Genomic DNA, 21,752 nt, shown 5'->3' on the forward strand with positions numbered 1-21,752 from the left:
CTCCCGGGTCGGGCAGGGCCCGAGGCTGGGGGGAGGAGCGGGCCCGCGGCCGCCGACTCCGGCCTGTCGGGCTGTTTGTTGTTTCGCAAGTTCCGCGCGGCGCTGGCGGGCGGCAGATCCGAGGCGGCGCCGGGGCTGCGGGGCGCCCGGGCCGGCGGGGGCTCGCGGGGCGGGGGGGGGGGCGGCGCGCGGGCGCTCCTGCGGGGCCGGGCGCGGCGGCTCGGGAGGCGGCGGGCGGGGGGCTGCGCCCGGGCGGGGCTGCGGCGTCGGGGCGCGGGCAGGGCCTGGCTGGCCGCTGCGGGACGGCGCCCCTCCCGCGGGCGCAGGACGCGCCTTGGACGCCGGGGTCTCCTGGGACACTCCCTTGGTCCAGTCCGCAACTTCGTGCGGCCTCCCGGCCGGCCGGGCCCGCCGTGTGTGCACGGGTGTGTAAGACAGTGTCCGTGTGTCTCCGCGCTCCTGTCCTCTGTGCGATCGCGCGCTCTGGGTGTGTTCGGAGTCTGGCGTCTTTCGGTGTGTGCGTGTTCGCGTATCCGAATGCGTGTATACGGAGCTTGTGTGTCCGTGTGCGCGTCCGAGCGCTGCTGCGGACGGCGTGTTGGGTGTGTGTTTGTGTGTGCGTGTCCCACACTTGAGGCCTGGGATCCCAGACCACAGCCCCTTCCTGCGGAGTTGCAGGGGTACCCTCCCCTCCTGCAGACACCCCCAACAGCCCCACCCCCACCACCGGCTGGGCGGCTCCAGCTGGGCACCCCAGGCGCTGAGTAACGGAGAGACGCTCTGGCCAGGCAGGATCGGAGCTGAGACACGTGCCGGAACCGCCTCCTCCCGGCTGGCCGCCAGCCACAGACAACGGACCTCCCGGGACCTCCCGGGATCGGGATCGAAGTCGCGGCCCCGCGGCCCGCTGGGACGTCTCTGGCAGGAGCTCTGGTGGCTCCTGAGTTCTCCCCAGCCCTGGTTCGCACTTGGGCCTCGCCCTGCAGGCCAGGAGCTATGGGCACAGTTTTAGCTTTGACCTCCCTGTGCCGGAGAGGACGCCCAAGGCGACCTCCCTCCCAGTCCTCCCCCAACTCCTTCCCCATGTCCTGTAACAACTGTGTCTCCCTTCTGCACCCTGAGATCAAACTGGGGGGTATCGTATGGTCCCCATCCCCCACATTTCGTTTTCCGTGCCCCTACTCCTGCTAGTAGTGGGGACTGTCAAGAACTGAGGTTTGGGAGTGATACCTAGAGCAAGTCACTCCCATTCTTCATGCCTCCATTTCCTCATCTGCCCCCTGGTATGGTAATAATAGTGTATGGTGCTTTGTAGTACCTTGTAAAGTTAGGCTCTATCTGTGAGTGACCGGAAAATGGGGTTGAGGGTTGTTACAAAGCCCCAGAGGCTGTGATTTGAACCCAGGGTAACCTGGGTTGAAATTCTGCCTCTGCCACTTGCTGTTCAGTTGACCTTGGGCAAGTCACTTCACTTCTAAATTTTCTGGCCCCTTAGTAGCTGTTACTATTAGAGCTTAATTCAGAAACCCTTAATAGAGGGTGTGATATCTCCCTATCCCCAGTCTGGGCACGGTCAGCCCAGCTCCCTGAGTGCCTCCTGAGTTTCCCGAGTGGGGCGAGGATGCGATGTCTCTCAGCGGAGCAAACCTGGCGGTAGTTTATTCTGCCGTGTTCTTGTTCATTTGGTCCTTTCAGTGGCTGCAGTTGCGGACAGCTGGAATGAGGGAGAGGCTGCCCAGTGGTTTCAGGTTGGGCAATAAAGGCTTGTCTGGGCATCCGGCGGCCCTTCCCTCCTCGCTGGGGCTGGAGGAGGGGACTCTGCAGGAAGCAGCTAGTGGCCGGGGTGGGGGTGCTGAGCTGGGGCACCCTGCTTGCTGGAGGCATGCTGTCATGCTTCGGTGCTTTCATCAGCTGGGCTGGGCTTGTGGGTGGGCTGGCCTTTCCATGCAGGGCAGAGGTAGCCAGAGTTGGAGGGGGTGCTTCGTGCCCCCTTCCTCCCTCCACCCTGTTCCCTCCTCCTGCATCCTGTTGTGTCCTGTCCCCGTGACACCTCAGAGGCTCTCTTAACTATCCCCTTCTCTCCTCCTGCTCCTTTCACTTGCAGGAAGACTCCAGCCTCTTCCCTCCACAGAGCAGGGATCTTGCTAAGAGTCATGTTTTGAACTCGGGTTTAGAGCCCTCTGAAGGCTCCCCCTTGCTTTCAGGGTTATGTCCTTGCCCCTTGGCCCTGCTGCTTGCCTGTCCAGCCCCATCTTGTTTGGTGTCACTTGCCCTTTGCATCCTGTGATCTGGCCAGCCTGACCTTCTCGCCAGTAGCCCCCAAGTGCCCATGGCTCGCCTGCTCCTCTCGGGCCTTTGCACGAGCGGTGCTTTCTCCCTGGAACTCTCTTAACTCCACCTCCCGGCAGGCGAACTCCTGCAACTTGCTCAGCTCTCAGCTTAGACATCACCTCCTCCCTGAAGCCTTCCTTGGGTATGCCTAGTCCTAGCCCAGGAGGCAGGAGTGGGGGTTGATTGGATTTTTACTTAACATTGTAATTATTGTAATTACAGTTTATTGGTCCTGTCTCCCTACTAGAGCTTGAGCCCCGTGAGGACAGAGGCTGGGTATTTAGTTCCCCTCTGAATCCTTAGTGTCAGGCACAAGGCCTGGCCCACCCAGTCTGAATAAATGTATGTGACATGAAAGAATGAATGAAGTTGAGGAGATCAAGTTCAGAGCTGAAGACGCCAGATGGGGGCGCACTGACTCCACTGAAGGTAGAGATTAAAGAAGTAGGGTTTCCCTCCAGGAATCTGGAAAATTCTGCTGGGGAATGGTGTTGTGTTGTGAAAAGGCCATGTAGAGAGGGTCATCTGGGAGCTTTGAGTTGGGGCTGTTAAGTCCCTGGCAGAGACTGAAAGGAGCAGGTCTCCTGCCTGCGAGCCCCTCCCCCAGGCTCTATCTCCACCCTCAGCAGCTGGCAGGGCCTGTCCAGCCCCAGTCTCAGGCCTTTGTGACAGTTGGTGAGGCACTGAGTCTCAACGGTCAGTCTGAGCGTCTGGGGAGGAGGGAGGGCAAAGGGAGGGCGCTGTGCTAGGAGGGGTTGGGAAGCCTTCCAGAAGATCCTCCCTCCATCCTCAGTCCCAGATCCTGGGGTGGGCAAGTGGAATCACAGCTTCTGTCCTGGCTGCTGTGTGCTGGGGAAGTGGGAGGGGACCTGCTTCCAGGGTGGCCCTTGCAGGTGGGGTTGGGAGGCTGGCAGAGGTGTGCATAAGTGGGACCCTGGCTTCTGGGCAGTCAGAGTTGTGTGTGTGTGTGTGTGTGAGAGAGAGAGAGAGAGAGAGAGTGAGTGAGTGTGTGTGTGATTGTAGCTGGGGGCACAGGGCATATATGTGGCCTATCAGGGTGTCTAGCCATATCTGGTTACCCTGGTGTGGCAGGATCTGAGTTTGGAGTAAGGAGGTGACCAAGAACAGGTGCTTTGATCCCTGGGGAGCCTGACACTAGGGTGTCTGGATATGCAAGTGTCAAATTCTTGGAGTTGGGTGCAGAGCTGTTTGGATGGGGGATATCACAGTATCTAGGTGTGGGTATCCCAGTACCAGGGTGTGGGAGGATCAGGGTGTGCAGAGGATGTCTCAGTGTCTCTGGATCTGGAGGTTGGAGTATCCAGGCATCTAGGAATCTTCAGGTTAGTGGTTAAGTGCAGAGTGTCTCTGTGTTGTGTCCAGGTGTCTGGGTGTTTGGGTATAGGGGTACCCACATGTCTGGGTATCTGAGTGTGGAGTACCCGTGTGTTGAAGTATCCAGTATTTGTGAATCAGGGTGTGAGGTGCCATGTGTCTATTTGCATGTTTTGGTGTGGAGGTGCCCTGATGTCCTATGGGAATATCTGCGTATCCAGGAATGGGGTGTGGATATGTTGGGTGGGAGTGTGCTAGTGGCTGTCCCCAACTCAGCCTCTGGGACCTCCTTCCCAAAGCCTGGGAAGAAGGCCCAGGTGGTTCTGTTTCTCCATAGTTAGTTAATCTAGAGCGTTGTTATCCACTAGAACTTTCTATAGTGATGGTAATGTCCTCTACCTGCATTCTCCAGTACAGTGGCCACTTAGTTGCATGTGTTTTTAAATTCAAATTAGTTAACATTAATGAAAATGAAAATAAAAATTCCATCCCTCAGTTGCTCAAGCCAGATTGCAAGTTCTGAAGAGTCACATGTTGCTAGTGGCTATTGTTGTACTGGTTAGTGCAGGTGGAGAACATTTCCATCCTCCTGGAAAGTTCTAGGGACTTGCTGGTCCAGAGGTGTGAGGCCTGCTGCAGCTTAGTGAGACCTGGGCACCTCAGGGAGTGGACATGTCTGGACAGATCCTTACTCAGTGGCTGTGGAGAAAGATTTTGTTGAGTCCATGTCTGTCCCCTTCTCTGCAGACTCATTATTTCCTGCCTGGACTATTGCAATTGCTCCTCCTTGGTCTCCATCCTGCCATCAGCCTTTTGCTTTCCTATGCTTCACTACCCTGTGACCTGAATGACCTTTCTAAGCATACATAGGGTGCTGCCACTCCCTTGCCCCAAGCTGAAGGCTCCCCAGCACCCCGGAGACAAAACCTAAAGCCTGACATGGCAGATGAAGCCCTGCGTGACCAGCCCTTTCTTTCCAAGGCAGCTTCACTGTATGCCTCACCTCCCTGACCCCGCTCCTGTCTGTCCACATTCTGATCCAAGATCACCAGGCTTACGGTCTATCCCAGAGCCTGCCATGTCCCTTCACACCTCTCTACCTTTGCACATGCTGTGCCTTCTGCCGGGAACACCCCTCCCTTTCTCACCTGGTGGGGTCTGCCTATTTGCTCGGTCTTCAGAGTCCGGCTTCATTGCCTCTGGTGCAGTGAGGCCTTCCCAGCCCTGTCCCTGCGCAGTTGGTCAGGTTTCTCCCATAATGCACATGTGAGAGTGGGCTGCTGTTGTTTTCCATCTCCTTTCTCCACTAGGCCAGGAGCCCCCTGTGGAGCGGGCTGTGTCTTTGTCATCTCTGGTCCCCGGCCCATGCATGGCAGGTGCCCTCCAAGTGTTTGCATCAGTGGGAACCTCTGGGTGCATAGGAAAGGCTTGGGGAGGGGTTGGGCAGGAGCAGGGCTCCTAGGACAATTGTGAGTGTTTCAGTATGCCTCCTTGTCTGGCTCTGGGTGGGAGCTGCCATCGCCTGCAGAATGGCTATGGGAGGACCCCTGAGGTGGGCAACTCAGAAGATGCTGCTACTGGATGACTCATGAGGTCTCGGGCAGATTCTCAAGGTGCAGACCCCAGGACCAAGTGGGGACTCAGAAGGGACAAAGAGAAAGGGGGCTTAGAAGGGCTAAGGTTTGGGAGATTGTGGGCAGAAGCTGTGGGGAAGGATTGGGATGAGGGTATTGGGAAGGGGTGGTGGGGGTATATTTGATGGGCAAGATCACAGCTGCAGCTAGGGTGACAGCTGAGGGATAGGCCATACCTGGTGGCAAAGGTAATTCTGGGGAAGAGGACAGCTGGCAATGAGGGGACAAGTGGTGCTGGGGAGCAACTGAGGGTTGGGGGACAGGTGGGGGATGGAAAGAACAGGGGGATGTGGGACAGCTAGGGATGAAAGGTGACAGCTGAGAGGTACCAGAAACCTATCTGGTCAGGCAGGTGGGTCTCAGCTGAGCGAGTGGGAAATGCATGCTCAGAATGTATGTGTTTGTGTGTGTTTATGTGCATGTATGTGTGTCCCTGTGGTTGTGCATGTGTGTCAAAATGTGTTTGTGCCCAGCATGTGGTAGTTAAGAGTGCAGGCTCAGGGCCCAGACCATCGGGATGGTTCTAATTCTGGATCCACCGCTACTAGCCACGTGGCACTTGGGCCAGTTACTGACCTCTCCGAGCCTTTAGTGTTTGTGAAATGGGGATGATAAAGGACACACCACTTGCGTTGTTGTGAGGATGTATTTTGTGTTTGTGCATATCTAGAACAGGTCCTGCACATAGTAAGCACGGTAGGTGCTGACTACAGTGTGCATGTGTGCGGACATCCTATATGCACAGAAAAGTTTGTTCTTGGCTTCTGATGGAGGTGGTGGGGATGGGGGGCGGGGGAATGACTGGCCTGGGTGGTTGAGTCTGGCTGAATTGTCACCACCTCCCTCCTGTTCCTCTAATTTCCTGCCCACCCTGTGCCAGGGCCTAATCCAATAGGTTTGCCTCTCTGTCCCTCTTCTGTCCTGCCCCACTCTGTCCTGCCCTGGGCTGGGGGCCAGGGGATACACTTTAATTGTCCAAAAGCTTTATCAGCAGATTCTGAATTCATTGTTTGGCTGCCAGCAATCCAGGGCCCTGCTCTGATATAAATACCTGGACAATGTGCTCAGCTCTAGACTGCCTATCCTGTGGGTGGCAGTGGCTTCATCCTGTGCCCTTGGAGAGTCACTGTAGTGGAAGATGTTGGAGGATGGGGGACAAGGCAGATGAGGCCTCAGACCCCAACCCGTGGGTTGAGCCAGCCCAGCCTGGCAGAGCTGCAGGGATAGGGTTCTCCAGGGGTCTGGGTTCCTCTCCCCCCTGTTGCAACACAGAGAGGCATCACAGTCCTCCCCACAACACTTTTGCAGTATGACACATTGTTGCCTTGCGTTACATAAACACACTGCATCAGGGCTCTGGACTACTCTGGGTGTGTGTTACTGGGGTCCTGGATCCAGCTTGCTTGCGCTGTACTGCATCTTAGCGCTCCACTGCACTGGCATTCTGCATTGCACCGGGTGTGTGGGCTCTGCTGAGTTTCTGCACACCCTGCCTTTGCATTGTCCCACTGGACTGTGCCTCCATCCTGCAGCTGTCCTGCTTGGTGTATCTCCGCAGCTCTCTTTTACACTGTTACTCTAATGGATGTCAGTGTTTTACTGGGAAGGTGGAGTCTCCTGGGTTTCTAGACAGAGCCCCTCACACTGCACCATTTGAGACCAACACATGGCTTTCTATGGCCACGTTGTGTGTTTGCATTCTAGAGCATTTATGTTCTCTACACTGCAGCACCTCACTGGGCAGTCTGTGTTGCACTGGGTATCAGACACTCCTGGGATTTGGCCATAGCTCCTCGCGTTGCAGCACTGCACTGTGCCTACAGATGGCATGCTACCACAACATTCCATCTTTGTGTCACGTGGCAGCTCTGTAATGCACTGCATCACTGCATGGGCATCTGTACTGCATCAGGCATGTGAACTTTCCTGAGTTTCTGCACACTTCCCCCCCTGCATTCTGCTGTTGTATTGTACTAACACAGTGCACCTTTGTTTCACATGACACTTCTGTCCCACTGTTTCACTGCTCTGCACTGGATATGTGCCTTCCAGCCCAGCCCTTACGCTGCACCGCTGCTGCTGTAACACTGCCCCATGCTACCTCAGCTTTTCGCTATATTACCAGCGAGGTGTCTGTTGGCTGGTGTTTTCTCCCAGGTTTCTGTTGGCAGCCCCAGGTGAGCAACATCTTTGCATCAAGTGCCCTCCCTGCAGTGCACCTCTGCCCCACATTACACGTTGCTCAGGGAGTCTATACCTGTAGTGCAGCTTGGGACCACTTTGTTGGGCTTTGGGACTGGTTTGGGTTTTTGCGAGCATCACCATTGCACAGTAACTGGCATTGCATTTGTGCACTGCACAGGGTTACTGCCAAGAGCCTCTACCCTGCAGTGTACTTGTTTGCTGTCAGGTTGTGTGCACAATACTGGATTTTAGGACTCAAGGCCCTTGCATAGAATCCACTGTTCCACATGGCATCTTCACTACACTCTGTTTTTGTGCCACTTCCTACTCTTGCCCTCGAGTCAGCACGTACTCTGCTCCTTGGGACTGTATTGAGCTTGCATTCTGGACAGGGTTGCTGTACCCACCAGTTTCTCCTGTACTGCACTGCATCCTTCTCTTCCCTGTCTCTCTGTACTGTTCTGCATGCCTACACTGGACACAACCTTCCCATGGGAATGCATGGAGCTCCTACTATGTGCAGGGCCCTGTGCTAGTGTCTGGAGAAGAAGAAGATCTAGTAAGGTTTGAACTTAACCACCTTAGCATTCCTTCGTACACCTGTTGTGTAGCACTGAGTGCCAGCCCAGCGTATCGCTGCAGGCACCGCAGTGGTGTGTGGTGCTGCGTGTAGCTCTGGGGTATGCCCACGATGGCTGTGACACCTCACACTGCATCATGGCCCTGACCAGTTCTGCCATGCAGTACCCGATGTGTGTAGTGGGGTCTGTGCATTCCAGGTGCTCTGCTCCCCTGTGTCGTATAACTGCATTCCGTGTCTGTACAGTGGAAAGCTGCTGCATCACACCCTCAACATGCCACCCTGCAGCACTACACGGCCTTCACTCTCCACATGCCTTTATGAAGTACACATCTCTGCATTGCGTGGGTTTGTGCACAGCCTCGTGCCCCTCTACTCCCCACTGTGTGTTACCCTCACACAGGGCATCCGCACTGTAGGGGATCGGTGAACTCTGCCCCCTGTATCTCTGCACAGCACAGCCCTCCACTCGGCCCTTCGCCTGTCTGGCATTCAGCCATGGCCTGTACCTTCCCCTTATACTGCTACTATGGCAGCCCTGCTGCTAACTCTGGGATATGTAGTGCATGTTGATCAGGGAGATGGGGAGCAGGTCTAGGGTAAGATCCCCTTCTGCATTTGGCTTCCTTCTATCTTCAGTGGAGATGGCAGGATGTTGACATTGCTGGGCTCTGTGTTGGCTTCTGTGGATGGTGCCAGCTCACCTTTCCCCTCCTGTGGCCCAGCCCTGGGTGATCTCCCTGGTTGCAGCCATGCTGACCTCTGGGTGATTAGAAGATGGGCATATTGCTGCCAGCGCTGCCCATAATTTGTTGCTCATGAGTTCTTCAGGGCTCTATGGGCAGCTCTGGGAACCCTGGCCTAGGTCTGGATGTGTTGACTGGGTAAGGAGAGCAGCAGGATGGGCTGGGACAGGCCCCCGGGCTGGAGTCACAGTCCTGCAACTGGGTGCAGTTGGTTGGAGTCAGACTAGCTGGAATCATGGGGTCAACCATCTGGCCACTATTGGCCATGCACAGAGCTTGCAGGTGGGGTTCCAAGGCATGAAAGGCAGTCCCTGACCTCAGGCAGGCAGGAGGTGGGAGTTAGGCCTGCGATGGAGCTGTAGTTGGGATGGAGCACTGGGGGTAGGGCTGGGTTAGGCAAGAATTTCCAGGGCTGAGGCTAGTGTTGGTTCCAGGGTTGGGCTGGGCTACCTAGAATAAGGGTATGGCTTTGGAAGATCAAATAGACCAACCTTGTTGTTGGGGTTCTATTGGGGTTCCCCAGGCCACGGTTAGGGCTGTACCTGGGGTTGGGTGAGATCCCAGCCCCTAAATTTGCAATCTGTTTGGAGAAGTTTTGTTTCTCCTGCATCATCCTCGGGAACTGGATGTTCTATTGACAAACCAAAGGGCACAAAAATCTGTCATTGCAAATGGGCTCTATTTACCTGGGGTCTTCAGAAAACACTGGTGGCAGCTGCAGCCACAGTGGGTACAGTGTGGTGTAAGGAAAGTCTGGTGCACAATGCTTGTGGGGCTCACACACAAGTATGCACAACTCCCCTCTACCTCACCACACACCTGCCTCCTCCTTAGACACTTGCTCGCCATTGAACATGGCCTTGTGCCTTTGCTGGTAAGTGTAGCACACCTGCACCTTCACAGCACCTGCCTGGGAGAACCCCGCTTTCAGGCACCCATGCTCCCTCTCACATTCCTCTTCCCCACGGGGTCCCTCTCTTTCCTGGGATTTTTTTTTTTTTTTTTGAGACAGAGTCTCCTCGCTTTGTTGCCCAGGCTAGAGTGAGTGCCATGGCGTCAGCCTAGCTCATAGCAACCTCAAACTCCTGGCTCAAGCAATCCTCCTGCCTCAGCCTCCCGAGTAGCTGGGACTACAGGCATTCGCCACCATGCCCGGCTAATTTTTTGTATATATATTAGTTGGCCAATTAATTTCTTTCTATTTTATAGTAGAGACGGGGTCTCGCTCTTGCTCAGGCTAGTTTCGAACTCCTGACCTCGAGCAATCCGCCCGCCTCGGCCTCCCAGAGAGCTAGGATTACAGGCGTGAGCCACCGCGCCCGGCCTATTCTCACTCTTGTGCACACTCATACAAGGGACTGGGGGAGCCTGTGGGTGTCCTGGCTTGATTCAACCCACCCTCTCTGGGAAGCCACCCTGCACATGGAGTGCCCAACCAAGATCGTGTCGCCAAGGCTGGACTAGGCCTGGGACAGGGAGTAGGTGTGGTGAACATTAGAGTGTGGGGCTCTGCATGTGTGCTGTGCGTCTGCGTGTGGTGCACGCTGCAGTCTGCAGTCAGAATTGCAGACGTGGGAGCAGCCTCAGAGGTCCCCATTCTCGTTTCAGGGGTGAGGAAGCAGGGCTTGGGAGAGGGCAAGTCTCAGAGGGACTTGGAGCCTCAGTAGGAATGTGATGCAGGTCCCCTGCCTCCCAGCTGAGTACTTGAAACTCGGTACCAGGCTGTCCCGTCACTGTCACAGCCATGTCCACACATGTGCATGCGCCCACACACGCACAGCTGCCGGTGGAAACGTGCCAGTGGAGACATGGAGACCCGCACACCGGGGAGACGCCCCCTACTCCTCCAGCTCTGCCCCTTGCCTCACCCCAGCCTGAGCCCAACTGGATGTGGCTAAACCATCCCCCTGCCTTCCCAAATTGTGGCTGACGGTTGCTCAGGCAACCGCCTGCCAGATTGGGGAGATTAGCTGAGGAATGTAGCGGGGCCAGTTTGAGCTGAGGCTGGGGGAGCTCGTGGGGGTCCTGGCTTGATTCAGCCCACCCTCTCTGGGAGGCCTCCCAGGGGTGGGTGCCCAAGGAGAGCCTGGTCTTCTCCCTGTTCCCAGCCTAACTGAGATTGTGTCCCCAAGGCTTGGACTAAGTGGGGTGGGGCAGGAAGTATGGGAAGTGTGTGTGTGTGAACATTTGAGTGTTGAGTCGTGTGTGTGTGTGTGTGTGTGTGTGTGTGTGTGTGTGTGTGTGTGTGTGTGTTGCATCTGAGTGTTACTGGAGTGCGTGCTGTTTGCATCCAGGATGGGGACTCGAGGCCCCTTTCCTCACCAGTTCCTGACATCGGACTCTGGACCCCGTGGTGGCTGGGTCCCAGGCTCCCTCCTGACCCTGTTGTGCTCTCTGGAGAAGCCAGCCTGTCCTACTCATGGCTTACAGGATGTGTCACTTACCTCATCTGAATTCAGGCACTTTCCTGCTCAAGCACCTACCGTGGCTCCCCAGTTCAAAATAAGGCTGAACTCCTCACTTGGCATTTAGGGCCCTCCATGGTCTGGCCTCAACCTCCCTCCCTCCCTCCAGGCCCATCTGCTAGGTCTCTGGCCAGTCTGGGCTTCTCTCTGTCCTCTTGACAAAGCTGTGTTTACTTACTGTCTCGCTTTGCTCTGCTGGGCCCTTTGCCTCTAGTGCCCTGCCACCCATTTCCCCTGGCCAGAGTGACACCTGTTCTTCCAGGTTCTGCTCAGATGCAGCCTCCTCCAAGAAGCCTCTGCCCTCCTCCTGCTCCCTCCCCTGCACCCTCCCCTGCACCCCTTCCAGTGGCCTTGACCCTTCTCTGCTCTGTCCCACCCCTTCACCCTCTCTCAGACCTGGAAGTCCCTGGGAGCAGGGTGGGATCTTAGTCATCCTTGTGTACTGTCAGGGAACAAATGTCCTGTGAATGAAGCTGACACGTGGCCAATAGAATATCAGGACCTTATTTTGTTTGTGCCGAGTCTCCTGGAATAAAGATAGGTAGTTTAAGTCCAAGCTTCTGTAAGTTGTAGCTGTGTGGCCTTGGGTAAGCCACTGTATGTCTCTGAGACCATTTCTATCTGTAAAATAGGAATAATAATAGTACCTGTTTTCTGAGTTGCTGTGAGGATTCACCAGTGCAGGTGGTCATGTGGTAGGTGGCGGCCCCCTCGCGGTGGTGTTGACGTGTGTGTACATGTCTGTGCCCGAGTCTGTGTCGATGAGTCCAGAGGGAGTCTCTGCTACTGTTCTGAACTCTGATTTAGTTTGATTCTGGTTTTTTTCGATTGGGCTAGCAGCCTCCCCAGGAGTTGAGTTTCTTAGTAGAAAATGGGCCTTGGCTCTGGGGCTTTTGGCTCCTGAGCTGCCCAAGCTGGAGGTGATGGGGCTTTTCCTAGCACCGGGGAGAGCTGGCTGTTCCCATCTCGGGTGACCTGGCTCTGCTTGGGGAGCCCCAGAGATGTTACCCACTAAGGGCCATAGCTAGATCTGGGCCTGGCCTAGAGACACAGGTCTGGAGATGGACACGGATCAGGGAGAAGGAGTTATTCTTGTTAAGGGGTCACTCTAGATGGGGTCAGTCAGCCTAAGAGGTCACCCTGGTTGGGGTCAGTTGTAGGGTATTTGGCATAGTTGTAGGGTATTTGGCATAGGTCAGGGGTCATTCTGGCCAGGATCAGCCAATCTGGGCTCAGACAGTCAGAATGGTGGTCATTCTGGCTGAAGTTGGATGGCCTAGGGCTCGTCTATATGAGGTTGGGGCCACTCTGGCCAGGGACAGTCAGCTCGGAGCCATTCTGGCTGAGATCAGTCTGTCTGGGGTTTAGCAACTTGGGTCAGTCAATCTAGTGGCTACTCTGGCTGAGGTCGGATGGTTGGGGGGGTCACTCTGAGCAGAAACCTTGGCCTGGGTGTCACTCCAATTAGGTCAGTTGATCTGGGAGTCCTGGCAGGTCATGAGGCCTGGCTCAGGATAGACAAGAGGAAGCCACGCACTGGCACTCCCAGGCTCACCCCAGGGCCATGGGTGAGACATTGAGGGCAGCTACCTTGTTACTTGTGAAGGAACAAGAAGGGCCTGAGCCCCAGAGCTCTAGATCCTGAGCTTCCCTTCTGGCAATCTCTCTGCCTTGGGGACGCCTTGGCTAAGATCCTTAGGGGCAGGCCCAGCTTAGGCTGAAGTTAGCTGTTCCCCTCCTCCAGGAAATCCTCCCTGACCCTCCCTACTAGCCATGTCCTCTCTGCGTGCTGCCCTGTGGCACTTCCAGCCCAGATGGGGTTAAAACCCATCTCCCAAAAGCCATAGGGCATGATGCTGACCAGGGCTTTTCAAACAAAGAGGCAAACAGCTCAGCCAATGCCCTGCCCCAGCTCTGCAAAGAGTCTTCTTGTACTTCATTCCATCCGCTTGGGGCCAGCCTCACACCCACATCTCATCGTTTCACACTCGCATGGAGTCCAGGGAGAGGAGAGGGAGCCCCTAAGCAATGGCGAGCCCCCTTGCACCTGGCTCCGCCGAGTGTGTTGTTTCCTTATGCTACTTCATGTGATCTGCACAACAGATGAAACGGTACAGAGCCTCCTAAAAGTGAAGTCACTTGCTGCATGTGAAAATGCCTAGCACTGTGCCTGGCACATGGCACTTATTCCCCAGTTACTGTCTAGACCCCCTCCCTCCTCTTCTTGAGATTGGGAAGCAGCTCAGGTTTGCTGCTTCTACTACCCAGGAATTTTTCTGGTAGGAAGCATGGACTTTGGCATTGACTGACCTGGGTTCAAATACTGCCTTGCTTCTCAAGGGGCACATGTTAAGAGCTGCTATTTCCTGAGTGCTTACATGGGCGAGGCATTGTGCTGAGTGGACCATTGCATTGAATCCTCAACAGCCCCATGTGTGGATGGGGAAACTGAGGCTCAGAAAGAGAAGGAAGCTGCCCACAGGCACAAGGGTTGGCAAATTGCAGAGTCAAGATTTGATCCCGGTTCTGTCTGATGCCAAAGCCCACTCACTGATCTACCATGTGGTACTGTGGACGGGTCCCTTCACCCTTCGGAGCCTCAGTCACCTCATCTGTGAAGTGGGGAAGTACCAGTGGCTGGAAGGCACCCAGAACAGGGCCTGGCATGACTAGCGCTTGCTTCCTTGCCGCTTGCTCGGGCATTTTCCTGGGTCTCGGATGCTTCTGACTACTCCTGGTGGAACTCCAAACACTAAGGTTTAGGAGTGAGGCAGGGGCCCAGTTTGCAGTTTCTTTCTGAACCAATGGTGCTGTCAGGTTTGGTAGGTGCCCATCTCAGGGCTTTGATGAGCTAAGATATAAGATACATGGACCTCATCACCAACTACGAGACTCATATCGATTTCACTCCTCACTTCCTCCCTCCCTTTCTCATTTAAACTGTTAATATTTGTTGCAAATCATGGGAATTCGCTTCCTCTAGTCATCCATGTGCCTAGTCCACATGTGGCTGTGCCTTTGATTGTCACATTCCTGCAGTGACCTAAGGTGGCTGACATTGGGCAATGACTGAATCCTGTTGACATCTGTCAGGCAGGAGTAACAGTGGTACCAGGCTCAGAATGTGAGGCCTAAATGAGACTCTGCACTTACATCATTTAGCAGCGTGCCAGGCTTGTTGTAAGCATGAGATGATTGGTGGCAATTGTCGTTATTTTTAAGGAGATACTGTCAGGCTGGCTTAGGGCATTCATGATCCTGCCAGGCCCAGGGCCCTCTGTCTGTCCTCTATGTGAAGATGGAGGGGCAGGTGGCAGAACAGTGAGTGGTAGTCAGGACATCTTGGTTCAAACCCCATCTCTATCACTCGTGAGCTGTGCAACCCTAAGGAAGTCATTCAATCTCTTTGGGCCTTAGTTAGGGTTAGAGTTAGGGTTAGGATTAATTCTAACCCTGAGATCAGGACTGGAATTATAGGGATAATTCTTATCCTGATCTTATGGGTTTTTGTGAAATTCCAATGATGTAGCAATCATAACTGGTTTTTATGGAGGAGGGTCTTTGATGGGTGGGTGAGCAGTGGGGCATCCTAGGAAGTACTGGGGGAGTGGGCAGTGTGGGGATGACTTGGTATTGGGGGGGAGGACAGTGAGGGAGGTCCTTGGGAGGAGAGAGGGTGGGGGAGGGAGAGTTTTGTTACAGGGAGGGAGCAGAGCAGTAGGGAAGGACCTGAAGAGAGGGAGGGGGCTGGGCAGAAGGAGGGGAGAGTGGGGGTTACCTTCCAGGCAGTGTCCTGGCCAGCAGCCTGTCCTAGCCTGGGCTAAGCAGGCCATGCCTTCACAGCTGGCTGCACCTTCGAGGAGACGAGTGACCCAGCAGTGCCCTGCGAGTACAGCCAGGCCCAGTACGATGACTTTCAGTGGGAGCAAGTGCGGATCCACCCTGGCACCCGGGCCCCTGCGGACCTGCCCCATGGTGAGTCTACTTTTCATTACCCTTCCCTCTTTGTCTCCTTCTAGGGGCATCTCTACCCACCTGCTGTGTGACCTTGGGCACATTACTTAACCTCTCTGGGCCTCATCTGCTTTTGCATCTGCAATGACATACATGACACTGGATGTGGAGCACTCTGGACACTGTCTGATTGTGCATGTCAGGGAGTTTCACTTGTAAATTGGGTGCGGGTTCAAGTAATCAAAGGCCCTTACAGCTGTGAGCTAAAACTGACTTCCCATTACTCCCCTTACGGCTTAGCTCAGGACCCACCCCACTCCTACCAGGTCTTCCTAAATCCACCACCTTTGGAAGCCTCTCTTCAAAGGCTGTTTTCTCCTGGACAGCCTTTGAACCTAGTCTCCCCAGGACTTGAAGATGCTGAAAGAGCAGTAACACTAGGGATAGGTGGGTATAAAATCTTCCTTCCTCTGCCCACCTCTTCCTGGAAGTCCCAGATCCTTCCCAACTTCCACCTTGCTCTGCCCTATTTCAGGATGGGGCACTTTTGGCATCCTGAGCACTGGACTGAGAGTCAGGAGACTAATTACATGGATTCTAGTGTTGGCCTCTTGTTCTAATGATGGCCCGTAGAGCACTCATCCCAAAGTCATGTAGACCTGGGCTCAAATCCTGGCTCCATCACTTTACCAGCTGTGTGACTTTGGGAAAATTACTTAACTTCTCTGAGTCTCCTTTGTCCTTTGTCAACAGAAAAGAACCCCAACTCTTTAAAATAATTTAAAGAGGTTTATTCTGAGCCAAATATGTGTGATCATGGCCTGGAGAGCCATGCCCAAGAAGCCTTGAGCAAGTGGGCTCACCGTGGTTGGGATACAGTTTGGTTTTATACGTTTCAGGAAGACAGGAATGACACATAAAGTCATAAATCAATACATGGAAAGTGTACATTGGATTGGCCTGAAAAGGCAGGACATCTTGAAGTAGGGCATTACAGGTTATAGGTGAGTTTAAAGATTCCTTGATTTGTGATTGATTAAAGAAATGAAGCTTTGCCCAAAGGCTTGGAATGTTTTAAGTTAAGGAAGTCTGTTAATCAGAGACAAGCCACTGGACATATACAGGACATATACCCAGACCCAAGTGGTTTAAGCTTTGTCTTGCATAGCCTTCGGCCTGTTAATCAGTCACAAAGGACATGTCCAAGAAGGGGGAGGGGGCATGACAGGAGTGTCTGACCTCCCTTCTCATGGCCAGAAACTCAGCTTTAGTATAATTTCTGGGGTCTCCTTGGGCAAGAGGGGTCCATTTAGTCAGCTGGGGACTTAAGACTTTATTTTAGTTCACACTTAACTGTAAAGTGGAGAGAACAAGAATCCATTTAGCAGGGTTATTAGATAATGCCTATAAAGTGCAGAGGGTGGCATGCAGGGGATCAGGGTTTAGTTGCTATTATTGGGGGTGTCTGAGAGGGCCCAGTTACTAGCACCCCTCTTTGCTAGGTACATAATCAACTGGGAATTAAGAAAAAGATAAGACAGATGAAGGCCAAATGACCAACTTCATCACTGATAAGGACTGTGTCAGAGGACATAGGTAGTGTGGAAACCAAATGAGTGAACCCCAGCACTGGACAGCCTAAGGACCCCTCCCTTTGCCCTCTCACAGTAGGAGCCCGGGGCCTTCACTGCCCAGCACAGCTGAGATCGCATCTGCTGTCAGGGGTGAGGGCGAGGGCGGCAAAGGTTCTCAGTGGGGGGCCAGGACCCGAAGCCATTAGGAGAGGGGCCTTTCATGGCCTGGCACAGGTGGCCTCTGCAGACTCCCCCACCTTCCCTGCCTCCCCTTCTGTGCGTTTGCTCCCACTGTGCCCTTCCTGGGGCATTTGTCTCTGCCTCTGCAGGGCTCTCAGATCCTTGTTAGACCTCAGTACTGGTGAGTATCACACTTTGACTTGTCTGAGAATGGTTTGTCAAGGTACACACCATGGCATGGGCTCTGTGTGGGCCTCTCCACACCCAGGGCCCAGCCTTGGCCTGATACACGGTTGGCACTCAGGTAGAAGACAGCTGATTTGAATTCTCCTCTTACAGTCCCGGCCACCCTGTGTGGGCTCTGCCTCTCTTTCTCTCACATGCAAGCAGAGACATCCCCAGTGAGAAAGGGGAGAGGGAAATGTAGTAATGAGCGTGGGCCTTGTGCTAGATCCTGGGGATGTGGTGGTGAGCCAGATGGACAGTCTCTGCCCTCCTGGTGCTCGTGTTCTAGGGAAGGGAGTTGGGGGTGGAGAGAGATTCACACTCAGACAGACAGCAGGAGAGAGGAGAGCAGGAGAGCGACAGGGACAAAGGGAGGAAATGGAAGAGAAGGGGAGGGATGCGAAGAGAGAGGAGAGAGGCAGAGGGAGCAGCAGGAGGAGGCAGAACAAAGTGTCAGATTGGAAGGGGGAGGAAGACTCACACAGCTGCTCACAGGGAGAGGAGAGAGGAAGCAGGAATGGGCCAAGACAGAGTGTGTTGGGGGTTGGGATGTGCCCCTTCCTGAGTGGGGACAGGGACCTGAGTTCTGTTTACTACTACCCTGCCAGGACTGATCCAGGGCGGGCTCACAGGCTTCTGGCTCACAGAGATGAATGAGATCCCTTCCAGCAGAGTCCCTGGGGAGCCCTCCTGCAGCAGAGATCTGAATGAGCTTGTGTTGGCTGGCAGCCAAGCCCGGGAGGAGGCAATGCTGGGTGGCTGCAGTTGTCCCTTTGGCAGCTGCTGGGGCCTTCTCCCCCCAGAGGGAAGCTGTAATCCCCCAGCCAGGTCCTGAGGCACCCAGTCCACTCCTGCTCCCCTGTCCGCAACCTGGATCTCTGGGGATGGGACAGGCTCCCTTTCTCCAGATGGGAAGTCAAGAGAATTGGTATCCCAGGAATTTAGATTCAGAGCTGGGGGCTGGAAGGGAAGTTAGAATCGTTTCATTCAGTCTCTGTTCCACATATTCATTCAGCTTGGGTTCAGAGCCCCTTCTCTGACACAGTGGAGCTCTGAGGCATCACAGGCTGGTGGGACACAGAAACCCACTTTGGTAATGGTCCAGGGGCCAGGGGAGAAGCCCAAGGTGGGATGTAGAGAGAGGGCTTTGGAAGAAGTGGCCTCTGAGGGCTTGCCATGTGCCAGGCTCTTGACTCTGGAGATGACTGACCTAGTCCTTACCTCCAAGGATGGCTCGGAAGATGGGGGAGGCTGTGCTCAGGCAGGGCATGAGCTTGGACTGTGACCTGTAGATGGGTGGAGCCATCAAGGGTTTTGACAAAGTCAGGGTTGTGTGGATTTTGCTGCTCCAGCTCTCTGCACTGGGAAACAGACGCTGGGAAATGAAGGGACTCACCCAGTGAGTTAGAGCAGGGATTGGAGCTCAGAACCCTGACCTCCCGTGGGTCCAAATGCCTGGAGTCCTTTGCTTCTGCCCCTCTCCTGCCCACCTGGTCCTCTCCTAAGGTCTCCTCAGCTGCTGCCTCTTCCTCCTCTCTTTCCAGGCTCCTACTTGATGGTCAACACTTCCCAGCACGCCCCAGGCCAGCGGGCCCATGTCATCTTCCAGAGCCTGAGTGAGAATGACACCCATTGTGTGCAGTTCAGCTACTTCCTGTACAGCCGGGACGGGCACAGCCCGGGCACTCTGGGTGTCTATGTGCGTGTTAATGGGGGCCCCCTGGGCAGTGCCGTCTGGAATATGACTGGATCCCACGGCCGACAGTGGCATCAGGCTGAGCTGGCTGTCAGCACCTTCTGGCCCAATGAATATCAGGTTGGCTGGGTTCAGTCTGTGGTCAACCTGTACCTGGGGTAGGGGGAGGAGGATGATGGCTTGAGGTCAGAACAGGTGAGTGGCTGAGGTTAGAATGAGTCTGTGATCAGCATCAGGAATCGATGATTGAGGCCAGGGGTCAGTCTGGGCCAGTCTGGGTTCAGCATCAGAGGTCATTGTTAATAGGAAATGCCCATGGCTGGGGTCAAGGGTGAGTTGGAACAGTGCCCACCTGGAAACCCTGCCTGGCTAGGAAAAGAGTTTTGCTGCTTGAAGTAACTGTCCAGGATTGAGATGGAAGCTCTGGCCTTGACCTTGTTCAGGCTGGGTGCTGACACTCCACTCCCAATTAGCTAGCTTGGTAGGGTCAGCTGAGCTCTGCTGCTTGAGCAGGAAGGGGTTGCGGTTGGGGCTGGGGCTGGGGTGGAGCTAAAGGGGGCTCTTGTGGGCCCTCCCAGGCAGGGCTGCAGGAGTATCAGTATTATAAGGGCCCTCTCGCCTCCCCCAGGTGCTGTTTGAGGCCCTCATCTCCCCAGACCGCAGGGGCTACATGGGCCTAGATGACATCCTGCTTCTCAGCTACCCCTGCGGTGAGTCCCAGCTGGCTGCCCGCCGGCGCAGGGGTGAGGGGTGTGGGAGGCCCAGGCCCCTGTCTAAAGGGGTGCAGGCCCAGCTCACTCGTGGCTCTATTCCCGCAGCAAAGGCCCCGCACTTCTCCCGCCTGGGCGACGTGGAGGTCAACGCGGGCCAGAACGCCTCGTTCCAGTGCATGGCAGCGGGCAGAGCAGCCGAGGCTGAGCGCTTCCTCCTGCAGGTGAGGGGCTTGGGGGCCTGGCCAAGGAGGGGTGGGTATCTACTTCTGGGCCCTGGCTCCCTTGCGGGGTGCCCTCTTAGGTCCCCCATCACCCCAGGGCAGAGCGCATGGCTCCAGGTACCCCATATCCCCCCTGTGTAGCTGGGTCGCTAAACCCGCCCGGAGGATTACCCTAGTCAGAGCGAGAGGACTCCTTCCTCCGCGGCGCCCGTGACCTTGTCACCCCTCTTTCCCCAGCGGCAGAGCGGGGCGCTAGTGCCAGCGGCCGGTGTCCGGCACATCAGCCACCGGCGCTTCCTGGCCACCTTCCCGCTGGCCGCCGTGGGCCGCGCGGAGCAGGACCTGTACCGCTGTGTGTCGCAGGCCCCGCGCGGCGCGGGGGTCTCCAACTTCGCGGAGCTCATCGTCAAGGGTCAGTGCAAACAGGGGCGGGAGGGCAGAGACCCGCATTCTCCCAGGGGCGAGGGACAGCACTGTGTGGCTGGGGTGTGATGTCCCCCCGGTGGGCCTGTGGAGGGGGCAGTGTCTCACCCCCAGCAGGTCTGATCGAATGGGCGGGGCCTGCAGAGGGGGCAGGGTCAGTGGCCGGCTTGGGGTGCAGGGTCAAGGTGAGAGCCTGGCAAGGCAGGGTCTGGCTGTGTGGCCGCTGCGCTTGTGGTCCGCCCCGCCAGGCAAGGTCTCGGAGGACTTGCAGGGGTGTGAGGGAGAGGGTGGCAGCAGAGGGGTGAGGGTGGGTTCAGCCTTAGAAGCCGGGGCTGCTTAGGGCCTGGGGATTTAGTGGAGGCGGGAGAGCGGGTCTGCGGGAGGGGTCCGGGAGGACTGGCAGGGCTGTTGGCGATTTGGGTGTGGCGGGATGTTGGCGGGACGTTGGTGGGACTCGGATTTGGGAGATGTGATCTCACAGCCGTGTCCGTCAGCTCCGCCTCTCCCCAATCCGCCCGCAGAGCCCCCCACGCCCATCGCGCCCCCACAGCTGCTGCGGGCCGGCCCCACCTACCTCATCATCCAGCTCAACACCAACTCCATCATCGGCGACGGGCCCATCGTGCGCAAGGAGATCGAGTACCGCATGGCGCGAGGCCCGTGGGCCGAGGTGCACGCCGTGAGCCTGCAGACCTACAAGCTGTGGCACCTCGACCCGGACACCGAGTACGAGATCAGCGTGCTGCTCACGCGCCCTGGAGACGGCGGCACCGGCCGCCCAGGGCCGCCTCTGGTCAGCCGCACCAAGTGCGCAGGTGGGTGCATTCCTGGCCCCAGTCCCTGGTCCCCACATCGTGGTGTGGGCTCAGGGCACCGAAGGGCAGAGGGGCACATTCCGAGAGGTGGCATGGCCTAGATGTGTGCTTCTAAAAGTTTCTAAATCCTTGTTATTTTCCCTCAACCCTTGTGGTGAAGATGACAGCTGATACTTTGTCAAACATACATATACACACACATCATATTGATTGATTGAAAACTTACAACAGCACCATGATGTAGGTACTCTTGTCATACCCATTTTACAGGTGAGGGGACTGAGGTACAGAGATGTTAGGTGACTGGCCCAAGAACACACAGCTAATAAGAGTCTGGGATGGGATGGGAACCTTTGACTGGCTGGCTTCAGATCTGTGTTCTTAGTCCAAGGTTATATCATCTAGATAACATAAAACAACTAAACTCCATCATATAAAAGTGTGTTATAAATTCTAGCTGGCTTCTCCTGTTACCCAGGCTGGTCTTTGAACTCCTAGGCCTCAAGGAATTCTCCCGCCTCCACCTCCAATTCCTGCTAGAATTACAGGCGTGAGCCACTGTGCCTGGCCTGCTCTTCCTTGTTAAAAAGGGCAAGGCAGGTATTAGGAGTAATGGTGCACCTGCATCAGAGGAGACTCTTTTTGTTTAGAGGAGAAATTTTTAAATGGAATTTTT

At 55.5% G+C, this 21,752-nt stretch overlaps 1 protein-coding gene across 4 annotated transcripts in view; it reads left to right on the forward strand.

Moving 5' to 3' along the window:
• The window catches only part of PTPRU (protein tyrosine phosphatase receptor type U), an 84,331-nt gene that overhangs the window by 1,080 nt on the left and 61,499 nt on the right, over nt 1-21,752 (forward strand). For all 4 annotated transcript variants that reach the window (XM_012750775.2, XM_012750776.2, XM_012750778.2 and 1 more), the window contains exons 2-7: nt 15,119-15,250; nt 18,753-19,024; nt 19,533-19,614; nt 19,723-19,838; nt 20,076-20,250; nt 20,783-21,076. In XM_012750775.2, coding sequence (XP_012606229.2) covers nt 15,119-15,250; nt 18,753-19,024; nt 19,533-19,614; nt 19,723-19,838; nt 20,076-20,250; nt 20,783-21,076 — 1,071 coding nt within the window. The remainder of the gene's footprint in view (nt 1-15,118; nt 15,251-18,752; nt 19,025-19,532; nt 19,615-19,722; nt 19,839-20,075; nt 20,251-20,782; nt 21,077-21,752) is intronic.

This window comes from Microcebus murinus, chromosome 2 (genome assembly GCF_040939455.1).
Source record: "Microcebus murinus isolate Inina chromosome 2, M.murinus_Inina_mat1.0, whole genome shotgun sequence".
NCBI lineage: Eukaryota > Metazoa > Chordata > Mammalia > Primates > Cheirogaleidae > Microcebus > Microcebus murinus.